The following is a 22,355-nucleotide window of genomic DNA, read 5'->3' on the forward strand; positions in this document are numbered from 1 at the left end:
TTGTCCCAGAAAAGAAGTTGTTGGACCTTTTTATGCCAAATTTGAGTGACTTGTTTTATTCAAAATATTTGTGAAAACATATAAATTATAAAAAAAACAGTTGATAGTTAAAATAAAATATATGATAAGCTGAATCAGAATGAAAATAAATAATAATTATATTTTTTAATAAGATGAGTTGGTCAAACTTAATTTTAAAAAAAATCAAAACCACATCATTTCTGAACGGGGGAGTATCAATTAGCGTAGGGAATCCGCGATTTCGATACGCGTGATTTCTTTCTTGTCTGTTGTCTCCCGGTCCACCTTTTCACCGCCCGGGCCTTGCTCTCCTTCGACTTGCCTTCCCTTTCCTTGCACACACCACCAGACGAAATCACCCAAGTCGCGTGCTTCCATTCCCAGCCCAACCGAAGCGAAGCACGCCACCGGCCTCGAAGGGATCAGCTTCTCTAGCACTCATCCTCGTGGCCTTGTTCCTCCTCTTCTATAAGGGACTGCGTCGGAGTGGAGATCCGTGCCGACATAGTCCGACTTTATCGCTCGCTGGTAAGGAAGCCTACCTTGCTTGGACGGATTGTTCGGAGAACGAGCTGTGAGTTGTGCGGGATAGATAGCATATTTCTTTTGCTATATGACTCTGAGTAATTGGATCCGGATCTTCCTTGGATGGATGGATGCTCCGATCTCCCCATCAGTTTGATGTGAAGTGATTTCGTCGCAGCAGGGGAAGCATGTGTTGTTTGGAATTTAATTGGCCGTGAAACTCGTGTTATCTTATAGCTTTGACTACCCGTAGAAGGCCATCTCTACGGCCATCTATTCTTACTTCTTAGGCTGTGCAGTTGGTCCAGATTGAGGCGGTAGGATAGGCAGGCTGTCTGAAACTTTTGCTACTTGTCATGTGAGTGTCGGTTTCACAGATCGAGCCTCCCTGGCTTGGAGTATTAATAAAGCTTAGTCAAACCTCCCTGGCTTGGAGGCTGTGGTAAGAACCAACCACTATCTCGTTAGTGACCAATTAGTTCATGGAGGGACTAAACTCTAACAAGGCTACAGGTTAGTTCTGGAGATCAGACGCGGATTAAACGCCACCTTTGTTATTTCTTGTTTTCTAGTCTAGCATAGTTGATTCAAGAATTAAAACTATTTCCGAGTAAGTTGTTATGCAAATATTTAGTCTTGATAAGCCTTTGAATTTCACGAACCCAGCAAAATGGACTGTTGTTTCTCATTTTTATTGGATAGCTTTGGATTTCCCTGGCAGCATGAATATCAATACACCAATAGACCATTCATAGCTATTTGATTTGATTATTAGAAAAAAAGTATAATCACTTGAAGATTGAGATGTTCTTGTCCTTCAGCCCTCGCCGCCTTTCTTTCTGCCCCTTTTCAATCATGTGAGATGAAAACTGGAAACTTATGATGTAGCTAGGATTTCCCTTACACAACAGCACTGTGGATCATTTTCGGCGGCCCACCCCTGGCCGCCGAAAATTGTCTGTTATTTTCGGCGGCTTGACCTGGCCGCCGAAAATAAGCCTATTTTCGACGGCCCCTGACACAACTTTTGCCTTCTCTTGTCTATGTGAGCTATTAGGACATTGCTTTGAGATCAGAAGATAATAACCTATGGGATTAGTGAAACATTGCTTAGACAGTCACGGGAAAAAGTCATACCAACAATGTTGGATATATTTTCTTGACCTACGTGAGAAGGTCTTCTTCTTAATACTAGCATATAGCTCATACTAATGCTACGATCCTGCGGAGGGGAGGGGATGGATCGACGGCGGCGGCGGCGCGAGGGAAGGTGTTGACGACGATGGCGGTGGCGACGACACGTGTGAGGGGGCGGGCGGCGATGCGAGTGAGGGAGAGGGGCGACGGGGACGCAGGGGAAGGGGAGTGGGAGGCTCAAACTATCTCCAGCAGACTCCCTATCCTACCCCTATCTCACTCTCTATTTCAAACTTCACTCTGTAAATAGTACAATCTACAGTACTTTACACAGCCGTTTACACTGACCGATGAAGTTGGCCTCAGGGCAGCGGGGTCGTGGGGGAGGGGGAGAGATGAGGGATGATCCAAATAATAATTTTCATTGGATTTGAGTAAGTGAGAGGGTTATCGAGCGATATGAACCGTTGGTTTTTATAGTGTGTTAAGTTCGACTCCAATTTATTTGGTGGAGGGATGGAGGTGATTTGGTTGGGTGAGTTTTGCAAAGTTTAAACTAGTATAGATAATGTCCGGGGATGTCTTACTCCCCGCAGGTTGAGTTTTTTTTTTACGTTGTTAGATATATGGTAGCGACCAGGAGAGGAAATCCATGAATTTTATATGTTACCCACTGAAATTTGGGTACTAGATTTGGGCATTTTCTACATTTAAATTAGTGTCCTTATTGCTTATAGGCTCGTTTATTTTAGTGGAATATAAGGATGTGATTGCGGTTTAGAAAACTCCGATGATGCCTTGAGTCTATCATATCCTTTATTGGTACCGCACTATCATATCCTTTATTGGTACCGCACTAAGTAAATGCAGCAATAATTTCACTTAAAACCTTCGTTGTTTGTGAAAGATACAAATTCCTGCTACTATAGCTATTTGAAGTATTGTTGCCCGATGTGCTGACTGCTGAGGTAGTAAGTAGTATGGATCTCGTTGGTTAATACCTTGCATTTTGTTTCTTCATTCTAGCAATTCAGCAATTGACCGTGATGCACTTCTACATAGCTATTTTGAAGTCTTAATTTAGTTGACTAGTTGATTTAGCTATTAAGCTTAGGTGCATCTAATTTAGGACTATTGCATTTTCTTGTTCCCTTGGAACTTGGAAGTAGTGAACTGAGACATGATAGCTGGGATCTTTCTCTACGAGAATCAATTAGTCAGCTGCAGCATATCCAGACCAGGGCTTTCAGCGATCAACTTACTCGCCAAATGATGATTTTCCCATTTCCAAAGTTTTCTTTCTGGCCTTCAAGGACCCCTGTTACTGCAGAAATATCACAGTTTTTTCCCCTCTGTTCTTTGGATGCCTTTTTGCAATGCCGTGTATGCATTATATATGCCCTTTGGAGTAATTGGTTATTTTACGAGTAGAGATGAAAACGGTCGAAAACAGTATTTATTTGGTAATCAGTTTTTTTGTCATTTTTCTTTGATTGCGAATAAATAGATATAGAATCTACTATACAAATTTGTATTTTTGTTTTTAACATTGAGTTTGTAAAGATTCATAAAAGGTAAACCTCAAATTTATCATATATTTTCCAAATAATAGATATAAAATTTCGTATGGATTCGAAAACAAATTCGGTATTTGTTTCATTTTTGTTGTTGTAGGGAGCAAATAATAAATAAAACAATTTATGTAATATTTTATTCTTAATTGTAATAATGTGTTTGATAACATAAAAAAAATCAACATCAAATTTTATACATATCTATTTTAAAATATTAAATTTATCCTAACAGTTTGGATTACCAATTTCATCCCTAATTACGAGTCTCATAGTTTTGAATTTTTGATGGCCTTCAATCAACACTTGAAATGCAGCCTACGATTGATGGCCTCACCTTCACCAACCGAGTTCAGTAGGGAAGCAGCTCGTCAGTCTCTCATCGCAATCTCCCAGACCATTCCGGAGACACCTTCACCCGAGACTGTGAAGGCACCGATCTCCATTGCAGAAAACGGGAAGCTGGGCGATGGGGCGGATAAGTTCAGATCAAAGCTGATGTCCATCACAGACCTGTCTTCTGATGCCCAACCTGCGCAGTGCCCTCCCGAGGATATTGCTGCTTGATCGTGTGATTTTCCTGCTCGACTTGCGGACATAATGTATCAGTGCTTGCTGATGCTCTGGGCATTTAACTGTCGTGCATTAAACTGAACGTCCTTGTGTTACTAGTCGTTTTTCTTTGTTAAAATATTCAGGGAAACCGGTGGAAATATATTGTGCAAGTTTCCTTACCGTTGATAAGGAACTAATTAGGGGGTGTTTGGTTTCTAGGACTAATTTTTAGTCCCTCAATTTTATTCCATTTTAGTCCCTAATTTACTAAATATAGAAACTAAAACTCTATTTTAGTTTCCCTATTTAACAATTTATAAACTAAAATGGAATAAAGTGGAGGGACTAATGTTTAGTCCCTATAAACCAAACACCCACTTAATCTGAACATCCAGTCATACACTCATGCCCGGAAAACCTCTTTGTTTGACAATGGACTCTAAATTTTACACTACAAAATATAAGGATCGGATTGGACTCTATTTTTATTAATTTTTAAACTAAAAATAATTTAAATCCCTAGCAATTTATGAAAAAACATTTAGATCATGATACCATCCCTATTTACGAGTCAAATCCAGGCCATGAGCGAAATTCACATGGAAGCTACGTACGGACCGATTTATTACAATGGTAGCACATGCAATTGAGTCTAGTCTATACTACCTATTAAGGCTCTAAGGGGTAGGCTGCCTCCCCTGTTCTGCCTTTAGCCAATCTACACCGTCCATCTATATGCGTCAAATCATCACCGTTCGTCCGTCGTCTCTGCTTGCGGGCCGTGCGCGTCGCGACCACTTCCACCACCTCCTCCACTCCCCTCCCGCTCCAACTCCTTCCCTAACGTAGGCGTCTCTGCGCTCGGCGCCCTCACCGCCTCTCCCTCCGCCTCTGCTCCACCTCCCCAGCCGCCCACAACCACGCGTCCTCGCCTCCCCGACCAGCCTCCACCGTGACATGGTTGCCGCCTCCTCTCACCTCCTCATCTCCCACTCCTCCTAGCGCAACCGACGGTGACAGGGATGAGGTTGGGTGCGGTGTGGTGCCGCTCGATGCGCTCTGCTCCTCGCCCACGCTCGCGCAACGCAGGACCTTCCCCAACCGCGACGACAGATCCTCATCCACACACCCGCGGGCGCCTCCACCTCCCTGGGTTCCCCTCTGCTCCTCGTGCCCCGCAGTAGAGCAGCCACATAATTAGGGTTCTTCAGTCTGATTGACAAAATGTCCACCTAGGGCTTTTCTCAATCTCAAATGCTGCGGAGGCAGGGAAATTTGTTGGCTTCCGTTGTGTTTTTTTGCTGTGAAATTACGGCCGACTGCGCGAGACCGCGAGTGACCGCCGGTCGAGCCCCGAGTGGTTCTCCTGCAGGCCTTCCCTCGTCTGGTCGAATCATAAAATGCTTACATATGATGACCTACTTCTTATTACAGTTTAATTTACAAACGTAGGGTTAGGTCAAGATTTTTCTCCATTTGCTTCTTGGACTCATCTGAACTTGCTGTGAAGCTTCCTGGCCATACTAACCCTCCAGGTTCTTCAACTGCAAAAGGCATCCAGCCACTCATTCGGCCTCCGTCGAATCTTGCTACGGGAACCGCAGCTCTTTCACCATGACCCTTCAGAATCGTGGAGTGCGAGTTCACTCTCGAAGGATGGAGAAAGGAAGCGGATGGAGGAAGGCCCATCATCATCTGAAGTCTGTATGTCTTTCTTGCTGCACACCTCCCCTCTTGTGCGCATTCTGGTGCTGAAAGGGAATTAGGCTTACACCTAGTTCCTAAATAATTTTGGTGGTTGAATTGCCCAACACAAATATTGGACTGACTAGTTTGCTCTAGTGTATAAGTTATACAGGTGCAAAAGGTTCACATCTAGCCAATAAAAAGATCAAGTGTTGGATTCAATAAAGGAGCAAAGGGGCAACCGAGGGCACCCCTGGTCTGGCGCACCGGACTGTCCGGTGTGCCACCGGACAGTGAACAGTACCTGTCCGGTGCACCAGGGAACTCAGACTCAAACTCTTCACCCTCGGGATTTCTCGGAAGACGGCGCGCTATAATTCACCGGACTGTCCGGTGTGCACCGGACATGTCCGGTGCTCCAAGGAAGCTCGGCCCCCTGAACTCGCCAGCCTCGGGTTCGCGCGGCAGCCGCTCCGCTATAATTCACCGGACTGTCCGGTGTACACCGGACTGTCCGGTGTGCCAGCGGAGCAACGGCTCCCTGCGGCGCCAACGGCTCCCTGCGGTGCATTAAATGCGCGCGCAGCGCGCGCAGAAGTCAGAATCGCCCATGCCGGTGCACCGGACATCAAACAGTACATGTCCGGTGTGCACCGGACACCCAGGCGGGCCCACAAGTCAGAAGCTCCAACTGCTAGAATCCAACGGCAGTGATGACGTGGCAGGGGCACCGGACTGTCCGGTGTGCACCGGACTGTCCGGTGCGCCATCGAACAGAAGCCTCCAGCCAACGGTCACTTTTGGTGGTTGGGGCTATAAATACCCCAACCACCCCACATTCATTGCCATCCAAGTTTTCCACTTCTCAACTACTACAAGAGCTCTAGGCATTCAATTCTAGACACATTCAAAGAGATCAAATCCTCTCCAATTCCACACAAAACTCTAGTGACTAGAGAGAGTGATTTGCCGTGTTCATTTGAGCTCTTGCGCTTGGATTGCTTCTTTTCTTTCTCACTTGTTCTTGAGATCACAACTCCATTGTAATCAAGGCAAGAGGCACCAATTGTGTGGTGGCCCTTGCGGGGAAGTTTTGTTCCCGGCTTTGATTAGAGAAGAGAAGCTCACTCGGTCCGAGGGACCGTTTGAGAGAGGGAAGGGTTGAAAGAGACCCGGCCTTTGTGGCCTCCTCAACGGGGAGTAGGTTTGCAAGAACCGAACCTCGGTAAAACAAATCTCCGTGTCTCATTTGCTTATTCGCTTGGGATTTGTTTTGTGCCCTCTCTTGCGGACTCATTTATTGTTACTAACGCTAACCCCGGCTTGTAGTTGTGTTTATATTTGTAAATTTCAGTTTCGCCCTATTCACCCCCCCTCTAGGCGACTATCAATTGGTATCAGAACCCGGTGCTTCATTAGAGCCTAACCGCTCGAAGTGATGTCGGGAGATCACGCCAAGAAGGAGATGGAGACCGGCGACAAGCCCACTACAAGCCAAGGGAGCACCTCATCGGAAGAGTCCCGCACCAAGAAAAGGGAGAAGAAGAAGAACTCCTCCAAGCGGAAGGAGAAAAGATCTTCCTCTTCTCACCACAAGGAGAAGAAGGAAAAATCTTCTTCTCACAAGCCGCATCGGAGTGGGGACAAGCACAAGAGGATGAGGAAGGTGGTCTACTACGAGACCGACACTTCATCGACATCTACCTCCGGCTCCGACGCGGCGTCTGTCACTTCTAAACGCCAAGAGCGTAAGAAGTATAGTAAGATTCCCCTACGCTATCCTCGTGTTCCTAAACATACACCTCTACTTTCCGTCCCATTAGGTAAACCACCAACTTTTAATGGTGAAGATTATGCTATGTGGAGTAATTTAATGCGATTTCATCTAACCTCTCTCCACAAGAGTATATGGGATGTTGTTGAGTATGGTGTACAGGTACCATCTATAGGGGATGAGGACTATGACACAGACGAAGTGGCCCAAATCGAGCACTTCAACTCCCAAGCCGCAACCATCCTCCTTGCCTCCCTAAGCAAGGAGGAATACAACAAAGTACAAGGGTTGAAGAACGCCAAAGAGATTTGGGATCTTCTCAAGACGGCGCACGAAGGTGATGAACTCACCAAGATCACCAAGCGGGAAACGATCGAGGGGGAGCTCGGTCGCTTCCGTCTTCGCCAAGGGGAGGAGCCACAAGACATGTACAACCGGCTCAAGACCTTGGTGAACCAAGTGCGCAACCTCGGGAGTACAAAGTGGGATGACCACGAAGTGGTTAAGGTTATTCTAAGAGCTCTTATTTTCCTTAACCCCACACAAGTTCAATTAATTCGTGGTAATCCAAGATATCCACTAATGACCCCCGAGGAAGTCATCGGGAATTTTGTTAGCTTTGAATGCATGATTAAGGGCTCCAAGAAGATCAACGAGCTTGACGAGCCCTCCACATCCGAGGCGCAACCGGTGGCCTTTAAGGCAACGGAGGAGAAGAAGGAGGAGTCTACACCAAGTAGACAACCAATTGACGCCTCCAAGCTCGACAATGAGGAGATGGCCCTAATCATCAAAAGCTTTAGGCAAATCCTCAAGCAACGGAAGGGGAAGGACTACAAACCTCGTTCCAAGAAGGTTTGCTACAAGTGTGGTAAGCCCGGTCACTTTATTGCAAAATGTCCTATGTCTAGTGACAGTGACAGGGGCGACGACAAGAAGGGAAGAAGAAAGGAGAAGAAGAAGTATTACAAGAAGAAGGGCGGCGATGCCCATGTTTGTCGGGAGTGGGACTCCGACGAAAGCTCAAGCGACTCCTCCGACGACGAGGACGCCGCCAACATCGCCGTCACCAAAGGCCTTCTCTTCCCCAACGTCGGCCACAAGTGCCTCATGGCAAAGGACGGCAAAAAGAAGAAGGTTAAATCCAACTCCTCCACTAAATATGAATCTTCTAGTGATGATAATGCTAGTGATGAGGAGGATAATTTGCGTTCCCTTTTTGCCAACCTTAACATAGCTCAAAAAGAAAAGTTAAATGAATTAGTTAGTGCTATTCATGAAAAGGATGACCTTTTGGACTCCCAAGAGGACTTCCTAATCAAGGAGAATAAGAAACATGTTAAGGTTAAAAATGCTTACGCTCTACAAGTTGAAAAATGTGAAAAATTGTCTAGTGAGCTAAGCACTTGCCGTGAGATGATTAACAATCTTAGAAATGAAAATGCTATTTTAAATGCTAAGGTTGATTCACATGTTTGTAATATTTCAATTCCCAATCTTAGAAATGATAACGTTGACTTGCTTGCTAAGATTGATGAATTGAATGCATCTCTTGCTAGCCTTAGATTAGAGAATGAAAATTTAATTGCTAAGGCTATAAATTTTGATGTTTGCAATGCTACTATTTCCGACCTTAGAACTAAGAATGAAATGTTGCATGCTAAGGTTGTAGAACTTAAATCTTGCAAACCCTCTACATCTAATGTTGAGCATGTTTCTATTTGCACTAGATGCAGAGATATTAATATTGAGGCTATCCATGATCACCTAGCCTTAATTAAAAAACAAAATGATCATATAGCTAAACTAGATGCTAAAATTGCCGAGCACAACTTAGAAAATGAGAAATTTAAATTTGCTCGTAGCATGCTTTATAATGGGAGACGCCCTGGCATCAAGGATGGCATTGGCTTCCAAAGGGGAGACAATGTCAAACTTAAAGCCCCTCCTAAGAACTTGTCTAACTTTGTTAAGGGCAAAGCTCCCATGCCTCAGGATAACGAGGGTTACATTTTATACCCTGCAGGCTATCCTGAGAGCAAAATTAGGAAGATTCATTCTAGGAAGTCTCACTCTGGCCCTAACCATGCTTTCATGTATAAGGGTGAGACATCTAGTTCTAGGCAACCAACCCGTGCCAAGTTGCCTAAGAAGAAAATTCCTAATGCATCAAATGATCATGCCATTTCATTTAAAACTTTTGATGCATCTTATGTGCTTACTAGCAAATCCGGCAAAGTAGTTGCCAAATTTGTTGGGGGCAAACACAAGGATTCCAAGACTTGTGTTTGGGTACCCAAAGTTCTTGTATCTAATGCCAAAGGACCCAAAACAGTTTGGGTACCTAAAGTCAAGAACTAAATTTGTTTTGTAGGTTTATGCATCCGGGGGCTCAAGTTGGATACTCGACAGCGGGTGCACAAACCACATGACCGGGGAGAAAAGGATGTTCTCCTCATATGAGAAAAACAAAGATCCCCAACGAGCTATCACATTTGGGGATGGAAATCAAGGGTTGGTCAAAGGTTTGGGTAAAATTGCTATTTCACCTGACCATACCATTTCCAATGTTTTTCTTGTTGATTCATTAGATTACAACTTGCTTTCTGTTTCCCAATTATGTCAAATGGGCTACAACTGTCTTTTTACTGATATAGGTGTCACTGTCTTTAGAAGAAGTGATGATTCAATAGCATTTAAGGGTGTGTTAGAGGGTCAGCTATACTTAGTAGATTTTGATAGAGCTGAGCTCGACACATGTTTAATTGCTAAGACTAACATGGGTTGGCTCTGGCACCGCCGACTAGCCCATGTTGGGATGAAGAATCTTCATAAGCTTCTAAAGGGAGAACACATTTTAGGACTAACCAATGTTCACTTTGAGAAAGACAGGATTTGTAGCGCATGTCAGGCAGGAAAGCAAGTTGGAGCCCATCATCCACACAAGAACATCATGACGACCGACAGGCCGCTTGAGCTACTCCACATGGATCTATTCGGCCCGATTGCTTACATAAGCATCGGCGGGAGTAAGTATTGTCTTGTTATTGTGGATGATTATTCTCGCTTCACTTGGGTATTCTTTTTACAGGAAAAATCTCAAACCCAAGAGACCTTAAAGGGATTCTTGAGACGAGCTCAAAATGAGTTCGGCTTAAGGATCAAGAAAATAAGAAGCGACAACGGGACGGAGTTCAAGAACTCTCAAATTGAAGGCTTCCTTGAGGAGGAGGGCATCAAGCATGAGTTCTCCTCTCCCTACACGCCACAACAAAATGGTGTAGTGGAGAGGAAGAATCGAACTCTATTGGACATGGCAAGAACCATGCTTGATGAGTACAAGACACCGGACCGGTTTTGGGCCGAAGCGGTCAACACCGCCTGCTACGCCATCAACCGGTTATATCTTCACCGAATCCTCAAGAAGACATCATATGAACTCCTAACCGGTAAAAAGCCCAACATTTCATATTTTAGAGTTTTTGGTAGCAAATGCTTCATTCTTATTAAAAGAGGTAGAAAATCTAAATTTGCTCCTAAAACTGTAGAAGGCTTTTTACTTGGTTATGACTCAAACACAAGGGCATATAGGGTCTTCAACAAGTCCACTGGACTAGTTGAAGTCTCTTGTGACGTTGTGTTTGATGAAACTAACGGCTCACAAGTAGAGCAAGTTGATCTTGATGAGATAGGTGAAGAACAGGCTCCATGCATCGCGCTAAGGAACATGTCCATCGGGGATGTGTGTCCTAAGGAATCCGAAGAGCCTCCAAGTACACAAGATCAACCATCCTCCTCCATGCAAGCATCTCCACCAACTCAAAATGAGGATGAGGCTCAAAATGATGAAGAGCAAAATCAAGAAGACGAACCACCTCAAGATGATAGCAATGATCAAGGGGGAGATACAAATGATCAAGAAAAGGAGGATGAGGAAGAACCAAGACCGCCACACCCAAGAGTCCACCAAGCAATCCAACGAGATCACCCCGTCGACACCATCCTCGGCGACATTCATAAGGGGGTAACTACTCGATCTCGGGTTGCTCATTTTTGTGAACATTACTCTTTTGTTTCCTCTATTGAGCCACACAGGGTAGAGGAAGCTCTCCAAGATTCGGATTGGGTGGTGGCGATGCAAGAGGAGCTCAACAATTTCACGAGGAATGAGGTCTGGCATTTAGTTCCACGTCCTAACCAAAATGTTGTAGGAACCAAATGGGTCTTCCGCAACAAGCAAGATGAGCATGGTGTGGTGACAAGGAACAAAGCTCGACTCGTAGCCAAAGGGTATTCACAAGTCGAAGGTTTGGATTTCGGTGAAACCTATGCACCCGTAGCTAGGCTTGAGTCAATTCGCATATTATTAGCCTATGCTACTTACCATGGCTTCAAGCTTTATCAAATGGACGTGAAGAGTGCCTTCCTCAATGGACCAATCAAGGAAGAGGTCTATGTTGAGCAACCTCCCGGCTTTGAAGACAGTGAGTATCCTAACCATGTTTATAGGCTCTCTAAGGCGCTTTATGGGCTCAAGCAAGCCCCAAGAGCATGGTATGAATGCCTTAGAGATTTCCTTATTGCAAATGGCTTCAAAGTCGGCAAGGCCGATCCTACACTCTTTACTAAAACTCTTGAAAATGACTTGTTTGTATGCCAAATTTATGTTGATGATATTATATTTGGGTCTACTAACGAGTCTACATGTGAAGAGTTTAGTAGGATCATGACACAGAAATTTGAGATGTCGATGATGGGGGAGTTGAAGTATTTTCTAGGATTCCAAGTCAAGCAACTCCGAGAGGGCACCTTCATTAGCCAAACGAAGTACACTCAAGACATTCTTGCTAAGTTTGGGATGAAGGATGCCAAACCCATCAAGACACCCATGGGAACTAATGGGCATCTCGACCTCGACACGGGAGGTAAGTCCGTGGATCAAAAGGTATACCGGTCGATGATTGGTTCATTGCTTTATTTATGTGCATCTCGACCGGACATTATGCTTTCCGTTTGCATGTGTGCAAGATTCCAATCCGACCCTAAGGAATCCCACCTTACGGCCGTAAAACGAATCTTGAGATATTTGGCTTATACCCCTAAGTTTGGGCTTTGGTACCCTCGGGGATCCACATTTGATTTACTTGGTTATTCGGATGCCGATTGGGCGGGGTGCAAAATCAATAGGAAGAGCACATCGGGGACTTGCCAGTTCTTGGGAAGATCCTTGGTGTCTTGGGCTTCAAAGAAGCAAAATTCGGTCGCTCTTTCCACCGCCGAAGCCGAGTACATTGCTGCAGGACATTGTTGCGCGCAATTGCTTTGGATGAGGCAAACCCTGCGGGACTACGGCTACAAATTAACCAAAGTCCCTTTGCTATGTGATAATGAGAGTGCAATTAAAATGGCCGACAATCCCGTCGAGCATAGCCGCACTAAGCACATAGCCATTCGGTATCATTTTCTTAGGGATCACCAACAAAAGGGGGATATCGAGATTTCTTACATTAATACTAAAGATCAATTAGCCGATATCTTTACCAAGCCACTTGATGAACAATCTTTTACCAGACTTAGGCATGAGCTCAATATTCTTGATTCTAGAAATTTCTTTTGCTAAGCTTGCACACATAGCTCTTTTGAATACCTTTGATCATATCTCTTTTATATGCTATGACTAATGTGTTTTCAAGTTTATTTCAAACCAAGTCATAGGTATATTGAAAGGGAATTGGAGTCTTCGGCGAAGACAAAGGCTTCCACTCCGTAACTCATACTTCGCCACCACTCCAAGCAACTCTCTCTTCTTCAGGGGAGAAATGAGCATCAAGGAAAAGGACTTCATCCTTGGGGGAGAGAGTAAAAGCTCAAACGCAAAAGGACTTCGTCTTTGGTATAATCTTAACTCACTTATTTATGACCAAAGGGGAAGATTGCACTTCAAGGGCTCTAATGATTCCGTTTTTGGCGATTCATGCCAAAAAGGGGGAGAAATGAGCCCAAAGCAAAAGGACCGCACCACCACCACCAAATTCAAAAACTTAGTGCTTTCCAAAAGTCTTTATCATTTGGTATCCTATTGTGTTCAAAAGGGGGAGAAAGTAGTATTTCAAAAATGGTATATCAAAACCCTCTTGAACACTAAGAGGTGGATCTCTTTTAGGGGGAGTTTTGTTTAGTCAAAGGAAAAGCATTTGAAACAGGGGGAGGAAATTTCAAATCTTGAAAATGCTTTTGCAAACTCTTATTTATTTACCTTTGACTATTTGCAAAAGATCTATGAAATGGATTTACAAAAAGAATTTGCAAAAACAAAACATGTGGTGCAAACGTGGTCCAAAATGTTAAATAAGAAAGAAACATTCCATGCATATCTTGTAAGTAGTTTTATTGGCTCAATTCCAAGCAACCTTTACACTTACATTATGCAAACTAGTTCAATTATGCACTTCTATATTTGCTTTGGTTTGTGTTGGCATCAATCACCAAAAAGGGGGAGATTGAAAGGGAATTAGGCTTACACCTAGTTCCTAAATAATTTTGGTGGTTGAATTGCCCAACACAAATATTGGACTGACTAGTTTGCTCTAGTGTATAAGTTATACAGGTGCAAAAGGTTCACATCTAGCCAATAAAAAGATCAAGTGTTGGATTCAATAAAGGAGCAAAGGGGCAACCGAGGGCACCCCTGGTCTGGCGCACCGGACTGTCCGGTGTGCCACCGGACAGTGAACAGTACCTGTCCGGTGCACCAGGGAACTCAGACTCAAACTCTTCACCCTCGGGATTTCTCGGAAGACGGCGCGCTATAATTCACCGGACTGTCCGGTGTGCACCGGACATGTCCGGTGCTCCAAGGAAGCTCGGCCCCCTGAACTCGCCAGCCTCGGGTTCGCGCGGCAGCCGCTCCGCTATAATTCACCGGACTGTCCGGTGTACACCGGACTGTCCGGTGTGCCAGCGGAGCAACGGCTCCCTGCGGCGCCAACGGCTCCCTGCGGTGCATTAAATGCGCGCGCAGCGCGCGCAGAAGTCAGAATCGCCCATGCCGGTGCACCGGACATCAAACAGTACATGTCCGGTGTGCACCGGACACCCAGGCGGGCCCACAAGTCAGAAGCTCCAACTGCTAGAATCCAACGGCAGTGATGACGTGGCAGGGGCACCGGACTGTCCGGTGTGCACCGGACTGTCCGGTGCGCCATCGAACAGAAGCCTCCAGCCAACGGTCACTTTTGGTGGTTGGGGCTATAAATACCCCAACCACCCCACATTCATTGCCATCCAAGTTTTCCACTTCTCAACTACTACAAGAGCTCTAGGCATTCAATTCTAGACACATTCAAAGAGATCAAATCCTCTCCAATTCCACACAAAACTCTAGTGACTAGAGAGAGTGATTTGCCGTGTTCATTTGAGCTCTTGCGCTTGGATTGCTTCTTTTCTTTCTCACTTGTTCTTGAGATCACAACTCCATTGTAATCAAGGCAAGAGGCACCAATTGTGTGGTGGCCCTTGCGGGGAAGTTTTGTTCCCGGCTTTGATTAGAGAAGAGAAGCTCACTCGGTCCGAGGGACCGTTTGAGAGAGGGAAGGGTTGAAAGAGACCCGGCCTTTGTGGCCTCCTCAACGGGGAGTAGGTTTGCAAGAACCGAACCTCGGTAAAACAAATCTCCGTGTCTCATTTGCTTATTCGCTTGGGATTTGTTTTGTGCCCTCTCTTGCGGACTCATTTATTGTTACTAACGCTAACCCCGGCTTGTAGTTGTGTTTATATTTGTAAATTTCAGTTTCGCCCTATTCACCCCCCCTCTAGGCGACTATCAGGTGCCCACCGAGAGCCTGCGAACTGAAAAACTTTCTCATGCAGTAGTTGCAGGAGAAAGTCCTATGTGGAGTGCCCACTGGTTTCACCTCTTGAGGCTTGACTTCTTCACTTTTTGGCGCATCAAGACCCAACTTCAGCCACGGTACTGTGGTACTCTCATCAGCTAGACCAGCTTGGTTAACTTGGTCTGCTGACTTCTGCTCTTCCACCCCAGGTACTCTCTCCATTGCTCTGTTTAGATAGGGTTTTCTGAAGTTTGTGTTGTCATGCCTCCCCCTGCTTTGCTATTGCTATAAAAAGAAGCAGGGGTCTTCGGGCAGCAATAATTCAGCAGAAAAGGCGAGCCATCGGTACTTTGAAGTGGACCAGAGGATATGCTAGCTTCAGTAGTGGCAAACATGTTGGTCCTTGTTATTCTTCGAGATGATATACCTGTCATCAGTACTCAGTAGTGACCGGCTTCAACAAACTTCAGTTTCCTGTCCAGCTCACTCCCTATCAGGTTAGCACCTGCTCTAGATAGCAGCGTTATACATTTCTATCAGGTACAGTCCTGAAACCTCATGCAGGTGTTGTGCGCCTATCATCCGGGGAGCTACTGCTCACAATTATAATTTGTCTTTGTCGAGGTAAGTCTTTACTACTCCTTAAGACCCTAACGTAGGCGTCCACACTCATGCTTAAGTCGTGCAATTATGAATTAGTAAGCATATTTAATACTAGAATAGTTACTCTAGCCCTGTTCAAAAACCTGAGACTTAAATCACAATGCAGTGAGTTATATTCAACTTATTGCTCGACCTGCCATCCTATCGCTTTGCAAATTCGTGAGCGACCCGTCGTTGCAATCCAAATGTCGCCATGTTCCTTCCAGGATAACATGACGTGCTCCACCTCGTAGACGGACCTGTGCCACTACTCATCGTCAGCACGCCATGACAGCCGCAGCAACAAGGTCACCTCCTCTCGGAACGGTGGCCGGTTCCTCGCCTCCCGCCACAGGAAAATATCACTCTCAGATTTCTTCATCTATGGGTCGGCGCAATCCAAGAGTGACACACACCAGCAATGAATGGCTCTGGTATTGACCAAGATGAGTGAGTCTACAAACCCCTCGATCTAAAAATTCATGGCATATTTATTTTGACGAATACTAAAGAATTGCAACTACCATTCACTATACTTCAAAATGGAGAAGTTTCTACTAGCAAACATGGATGCAATTATGCGTCTTAACAAGCATGATGTGAAGTAACAATATACGGGCACCTGACTATAGTAGAGTTAAAGGTAGTTGATCATTTGATAGCAATGGTAATGCGGTATCCTCCCTGACTGGTATAATAACTCCCTCACGGGATGGAGTGTCTTTTAGATTGTGGTCGTCGTTCATTGGCCTACGTGCCGCCCTGTACGTATGCTAATGTAGTCTACTTTGCCACTCAGAGAGTCAAATGAAGGTTGCACCATGCAGGCATAGAAGGCAGAAATCAGAGATCCTTCGTGCCCAGTATGTTGACGTTAGAGAGCTCTGGTACAGACACCATGCATACAGATTTAGTCGGTCTAATAACATCGTTTCTTCTCCCATAATTTCTTTGGACTGAATTCGCATTCCTGCTACTCACTTACTCCTGAATCCGGAATTCCTGATATGGTGGTGACATGCCAGTAGCAGCAATCAGACTCAGCTGCTACTTGTTGGCCAGCTGAAATATGTAAAAGCATGCTACTTATTATTCTGTAGTTTGTAGTTTGGAGTGATGTTCTATCATTTAATCCGCAAAGTCTTGATAATACATGATCTGTGTAGGAACATGGAACATTGAGACGTATGTCAACCCAATGAATTGGATATTGAAGAATGGCTGGATATAGATGAACCAGCTGATATTTATGTTCTTAGGTAATTTTTTCACTCAGATAAACCTTCATTCTTTCATGTGAGTTAAACATGCTCTCGAATTTAAAAGGGGAAAAACAATAACGTAAACCTTTTATATATATTCTACTGATATTTGTGTCGTGCAATTGTGAATTAGTAAGCATATTTAATACTAGAATAGTTACTCTAGCCCTGTTCAAAAATCTGAGACTTAAATCACATTGCAGTGAGTTATATTCAAATCAGCACTAAATTTTTTCTTGCGATGTACTCATAGCAGTAGCACTAAATCTTTTAAGTGACTCATTCCATGACTTAAATGCATTTTTACTGATTACTTCCCATTTCTTGCTAGCTGTTTACGTGCATCTGTTCGATCTATGGCTTCTCGGCGCTCTCCCAGGTAATTTTCTCGTCTCTTCATTCGAACTCATAGCAGTATCACACAAGTTTTTCTTGATTAGTGGTATACTCAGACCAGTGGTATATTTAGAACAAGTTTTTCCTGATTAGTGTTATACTCAGATCAGCGCTTAAAAGTATAACAGACTTAAATCACATTGCAGAGAATTATATTCAGATCAGCACTTAAAAGTATCACAGACTTAAATCACAATGCAGAGAGTTAAACCCTAATGTCTCTTTATTTTTATTTTTGTATGCTTGATTATTTATTCTCTTGGTGTAATTTTCTTTTTTGTTTGCCTTCATCTGTAGTGAGACATGTGGCCTGCAGTGAGTTATATTCACTGCATCACTAGATTTTTACATGCAGCGTACTCTTAAAAGTTATTATTGTTATGTCTTGACCATTTGGTTTTATCATACTCTTAAGATGAATTCGATTGTTGTTAGATATAACCATTGAATAAACTTATTATTATGCCTTGACCATTTGGTTTTATCATACTCTTAAAAGCTACCTTTAGTGGATGTTTTTTGAAGCCACAATTATATTGAATTCATCTGTTTCTATATTGTTTGGCAGTCAAGTCAATGCCACAATTATGAGATATTGAAATCGATGGTAATATATGTTTTTTATCGACTAATTTATGTGTCTAACCGCACACACCACTTCTACGGTCGGCCTTATGGCTTCTCCAATAGGGAAGAATGTGCGCCTTCAAAGGAAGGTGAACTTAAGAGTAAAAGCAGCTAATGAGTTATAGTTTAACAAGGATGGCTCAGCTATCAAGAAGCTCCAGGTGAGCTCCACATTTTTTTTATTTATGATGATACAATGATGTGTTGTTGACCCTCAACCAGTCGCTAATCGTTTCTTTTTCCCTACATTTTAGACTGGAGTCAATAAGCTTGTTACTGCTACTTCCTAACTGGTGCATAGATAATTTAACGCCGCTTGTGCGGCAATCTCCATCTATATGTGACCTGCAAAAGATAAATCCTTAAATAGTAGGTCAATTGCGAAGCTTTGTTAGTGATGATCCGATGATCAAGAACCGAAGCACCTTCAAGGTACAATTTCCTTTATTTGCTAAACTGTGTTAATTGTTTTGTTTTAGAAAAATAGTGTAGTCATGGCATATGTATGCATGCGGTGTATTAGGAAACCATGACTACAAAACAGTTATGGTTAAGTCCATATAACTTTTCTATGTGCTTGTTATCTGTTTTCTTATAGTGATCTTCTAATCTTTTTGTCGAACTCTACTGTAGAGAAAATAGAACTTTGATGTAAGTTACAAACAGGTGAACTAGACAAACCATTCTGTTGTAGTTGACAATCATGATATTTGAAAAACGAGCTCACAACTATATTTCACACAATTGATGCTCCAAATTATTTTTCTGTAATTGAAACCTAATGTAGGAATGTGTAGGATATTTGATTTGCCTATTAGAGAAAGATTTGATAGGATGTTTGCTTTGCTTGGTAGGGAAATATTTGATAGGATGTTTGCTTTGACTGATAGGAAAATACCAACATTCTCATCTTCTTATGGCCCTGTGCTTTTACTTCATGTGCTATCTGAATATAGAGTATAATGTAAAGCTATTTTTGCAGATTGGAACTGCAGAGTGGTCGGGTTCTCAGATGTAAGCTGCACAACATTAAGCTATCTCCCCATCGATATTGCACACTTTAACTTGTTACCATATTTAGTTCTTTTGTATGCCTTTATAGTGGCTTGTTAATTTACACTGCTGGTTCCTGCAACCTTTTACAAATTGGTAAAAATGAAAATTGAGAGAGGAAAATTTGTGCTGAAGCTTTATTCGTCCTTTGGTTAAGTGATTACTGAATGAAAACAAATTTAAAAATAGTAATAAGGTTTTTGTTCTATCAAACACAATCAAGATTTGTTAGCTTGCTTGCTGCTGCTTAGATCAATATTGGTTTCTCACATCAACTATGCTAATGTTGAGGTGATAATCAGTCTTTCACTAGCATAATGATGTATATGCAGACTAATTTTTGTCTCCGTTGCATGGCATTTGTGTTGTTGTATACTGCTCAAGTACTGCTTATGAGATTGCTTGAACTTTATCCTAGAGCCTCAAGAGTTGTCGTTGGCCAAAGCTACATCTATCTTTCTTTCAGTGTTTTGCTGGAACTGATAACGTTTCGAGTCTGCAGAAGAATGAATCATAGAAAGTTAATGTGTGCATCCATGGTTGTGGTCTTGACACGGCGGAGCGGACCTCGCTCGGGAAGCTGCTGCAGCCGGTAGACTATTGATTGGAACTTTTAGGTACATAAGTTCTCCACATGTAGATGAGCGTTATCATCATAGATATGGGGTTTGTCATCAATCTTTGTTTATAAACATCCTATTAGTTATTATTTTTTATGTGCATTGTAATAATATGCTTGGAACTTATTACTTGTTTCTTTTCTTTATTTATTTATTTATTTATTATAGGTCAATCCCTGTTTTGTTCCCATGCTTGAAATTGATGGTCTTCATTTTGTTGGTTGTGACAAAAGTCAAAACCGGATGGAGGTACTAAGCAAACAACCTATGTTATTCTTGGGTTTTGAATTTCTTTTCCAAAAGAACCTGCTTGCACATATTAGCTGATTGTGGAGCTACAAGATCCCTTCTATTTAGGTGTTTAGTTGTGGAGCAGATTGCGGGTTTTGAATTTCTTTTCCAAATGTCGTCTTCACGCCCACCGCGGAGGGGTGGTGACCGAAGAGATAGTGGCAAAGGCGTCCCTTGTGGGCTCTGCTCCTATCTCGCGGTATGAAGCCTTTAACTTATGAGATGAGATAGGAGTCTGTGTTCTTATCCCAATATAAGGTCTACAATGGCACAATGCTTGTACCATCTGTTTTTGCGGTAACTTATTTTTATCATGCAGTGCATGTGATTTGAAACTTTGTGTTAGCCTTTATTGCTTTCTACCTTATGGCACCTGTAGTAGTGAACTGATGATATTATTGTGGACTCTGAAGCTTTGTTTGCTTAGAATGGTAATTTTGTTGTATTCTATTTCACAGGATAAAACCGAGTTGAGCAATTGTCGTTCATCTTAGTGCTAATTTATGGGTATTGCTACTTAACAATAACATTTCGTTATTGTTGTACGAAACCAGTGCTTCATGGTAACATATAGTATATTGCTACTTAAAAATGATTGCCAGTTTTCCACAACACCCATTTAAACAAGATCGACATATGTGATATATAGAAACCATAGCAACACACGTATATGGCTGCAATGTAGCGGTTCCGTTGCAACGCACGGGCACTCACCTATTAATTATATGGATCTGTCTGGCATGGTTGTGAAAAAATATAGTTATGTACTGACCTCATGAAAGAATGTCGATGACCAAAATTTTCATTTAAAAGCATTTGTTTGCTTACTCTGTGTGCTTGTATCCTACTAAAAAAATTGTTTGATCTATGCAGGATTGGGCTGACATGTTACTAAGGATGTATGTAAGATGGGGAGAGAAGCAGCGTTATAAGACACGAGTAGTTGAGAAATCACCTGGTGAACAGGCCGGTATAAAATCAGCAACTGTTGAACTAGAGGGGAGATATGCTTATGGCTATCTCTCTGGCGAGAAAGGGACACACAGGATTGTTCGTCAATCACCATTTAATGCTAAAGGGCTTCGGCAGGTAATATTTGCATTGCACTGTTCTAATTCTGTAAATTTATCAACATTTTGTCTAAGTTAAAGATATTGTACCTTTCTAATTTTTAGTTTTCTGCTATATGTGCTACTTTATGCAGACAAGCTTTGCTGGTGTTGAGGTTATGCCTCTTCTACCAGAGGAATCCATGGCTGTGGACATACCTGAAGAGGACCTGGAGATAAGCTTCACAAGAGCTGGAGGTAAAGGAGGCCAGAACGTGAACAAGGTGGAAACGGCTGTTCGCATGGTTCATATTCCAACTGGAATTGCAGTTCGCTGCTCAGGTATAATTTCACACCAGTTTGCATTTGCATTGTGGTGAACAACACATACTCAGTCTTCTCTATGTACATTGGATCTTAGGCAATCGATTACAAAAAAAGCAAAAAAAAGTAGTAAATGAATTGGTGGTAAGCAAAAGATGTGAAAAACTAATTGATGCCCTCCTGAAAGTACCAGAACTTCCTACCCCTGAATCGTGACCATAGTTGATAGGTAAAATCTTAGCTTTTACCAATGCTGGATTGCCACTCTTGCAGAAAAGCTATTTACAACTTTGTGTAGCCAGGATGTCTGAAATATCTTTGAAAATTGAAATCAAGAAGTCAAAGTAACTGCAGGTAATACGAGATAAATCTGGCATTTGTTTTTAATGTCCAACTTTGCAGAGGAGAGGAGCCAGCTGGCCAACAAAATAAAGGCCCTCAGCCGGCTCAAAGCGAAGCTGCTGGTGATCGCCCTGGAGCAGCGTGCATCAGAAATCAAGCAGATCCGTGGAGACATTGTGAAGGCAGAGTGGGGGCAGCAGATACGCAACTACGTCTTCCACCCCTACAAGCTCGTCAAGGATGTCAGGACAGGGTGTGAGACGTCGGACATCACTGGCGTAATGGATGGAGAGCTAGATCCCTTTATCAGAGCATACCTTAAGTACAAGCTAACTGCGGCAGCTACCAGCTGATTTTTGTTGAGGAGCATAGCGATGAGTGATACCTACATCCATTGTATTATGTTGTAGTATGAGGTTTTCATCTCTCTCTTGATTTAGTATAATTTCATAGCACTAGCAATCTAGCATTGTATTTATTGATCTAGGAATCGAAGTGGAAACATGGCAAACATGGGTTGCCATTCTGTGTTCTGTCATTCTCATTCCCCCTCCCCGCACTGTCTTTCTCATTCCCCCCTCCCCGCAAAGCCCATTCCCATTCCTTGCTGCCATTCCGTGTTCTGCCAATTCTCATTCCCGGCTGCCA

The 22,355-nt window shown here is 43.2% G+C and overlaps 2 protein-coding genes across 18 annotated transcripts; both read left to right on the forward strand.

Moving 5' to 3' along the window:
• Window positions 1-272: 272 nt before the first annotated feature.
• LOC118472097 (uncharacterized) lies at window positions 273-4,027 on the forward strand. The gene is made up of 2 exons (XM_035959236.1): window positions 273-549; window positions 3,572-4,027. Exon 2 carries the CDS (start codon window positions 3,582-3,584, stop codon window positions 3,819-3,821), a length of 240 nt encoding a protein of 79 aa, XP_035815129.1. The 5' UTR covers window positions 273-549; window positions 3,572-3,581; the 3' UTR covers window positions 3,822-4,027.
• A 568-nt stretch (window positions 4,028-4,595) lies between these two features.
• Window positions 4,596-22,218, forward strand: LOC103627572 (peptide chain release factor PrfB1, chloroplastic). 17 transcript variants are annotated; one of them, XM_035959240.1, is made up of 15 exons: window positions 4,596-5,513; window positions 15,139-15,310; window positions 15,397-15,598; window positions 15,666-15,725; window positions 15,971-16,193; window positions 16,910-17,002; window positions 17,337-17,384; window positions 18,092-18,189; window positions 18,283-18,460; window positions 19,011-19,042; window positions 19,870-19,950; window positions 20,044-20,191; window positions 20,866-21,081; window positions 21,197-21,383; window positions 21,768-22,193. In XM_035959240.1, exons 9-15 carry the CDS (start codon window positions 18,434-18,436, stop codon window positions 22,058-22,060), a joined length of 984 nt encoding a protein of 327 aa, XP_035815133.1. In that variant the 5' UTR covers window positions 4,596-5,513; window positions 15,139-15,310; window positions 15,397-15,598; window positions 15,666-15,725; window positions 15,971-16,193; window positions 16,910-17,002; window positions 17,337-17,384; window positions 18,092-18,189; window positions 18,283-18,433; the 3' UTR covers window positions 22,061-22,193. The 17 variants fall into 17 exon arrangements, with proteins under 17 accessions (XP_035815133.1, XP_035815137.1, XP_035815131.1 ...); XM_035959244.1 differs by having other exon boundaries at window positions 15,998-16,193; XM_035959238.1 differs by having other exon boundaries at window positions 15,666-16,193.
• The last annotated feature ends 137 nt before the right edge of the window (window positions 22,219-22,355 follow it).

The sequence above is a fragment of the Zea mays genome, chromosome 5 (assembly GCF_902167145.1).
Source record: "Zea mays cultivar B73 chromosome 5, Zm-B73-REFERENCE-NAM-5.0, whole genome shotgun sequence".
NCBI classification, from domain to species: Eukaryota; Viridiplantae; Streptophyta; class Magnoliopsida; order Poales; family Poaceae; genus Zea; species Zea mays.

What these genes read in the sequence shown, in the direction of transcription:
- LOC118472097 (XM_035959236.1), top strand. Translation starts at nt 3,582, where the DNA reads ATGGCCTCACCTTCACCAACCGAGTTCAGTAGGGAAGCAGCTCGTCAG.
- LOC103627572 (XM_035959237.1), top strand. Translation starts at nt 18,434, where the DNA reads ATGATCAAGAACCGAAGCACCTTCAAG. An exon ending in GGCTCTGCTCCTATCTCGCG is followed by an intron (nt 20,192 to 20,865) that starts GTATGAAGCCTT and finishes TGATCTATGCAG; the next exon opens with GATTGGGCTGACATGTTACT. An exon ending in ATGCTAAAGGGCTTCGGCAG is followed by an intron (nt 21,082 to 21,196) that starts GTAATATTTGCA and finishes TACTTTATGCAG; the next exon opens with ACAAGCTTTGCTGGTGTTGA.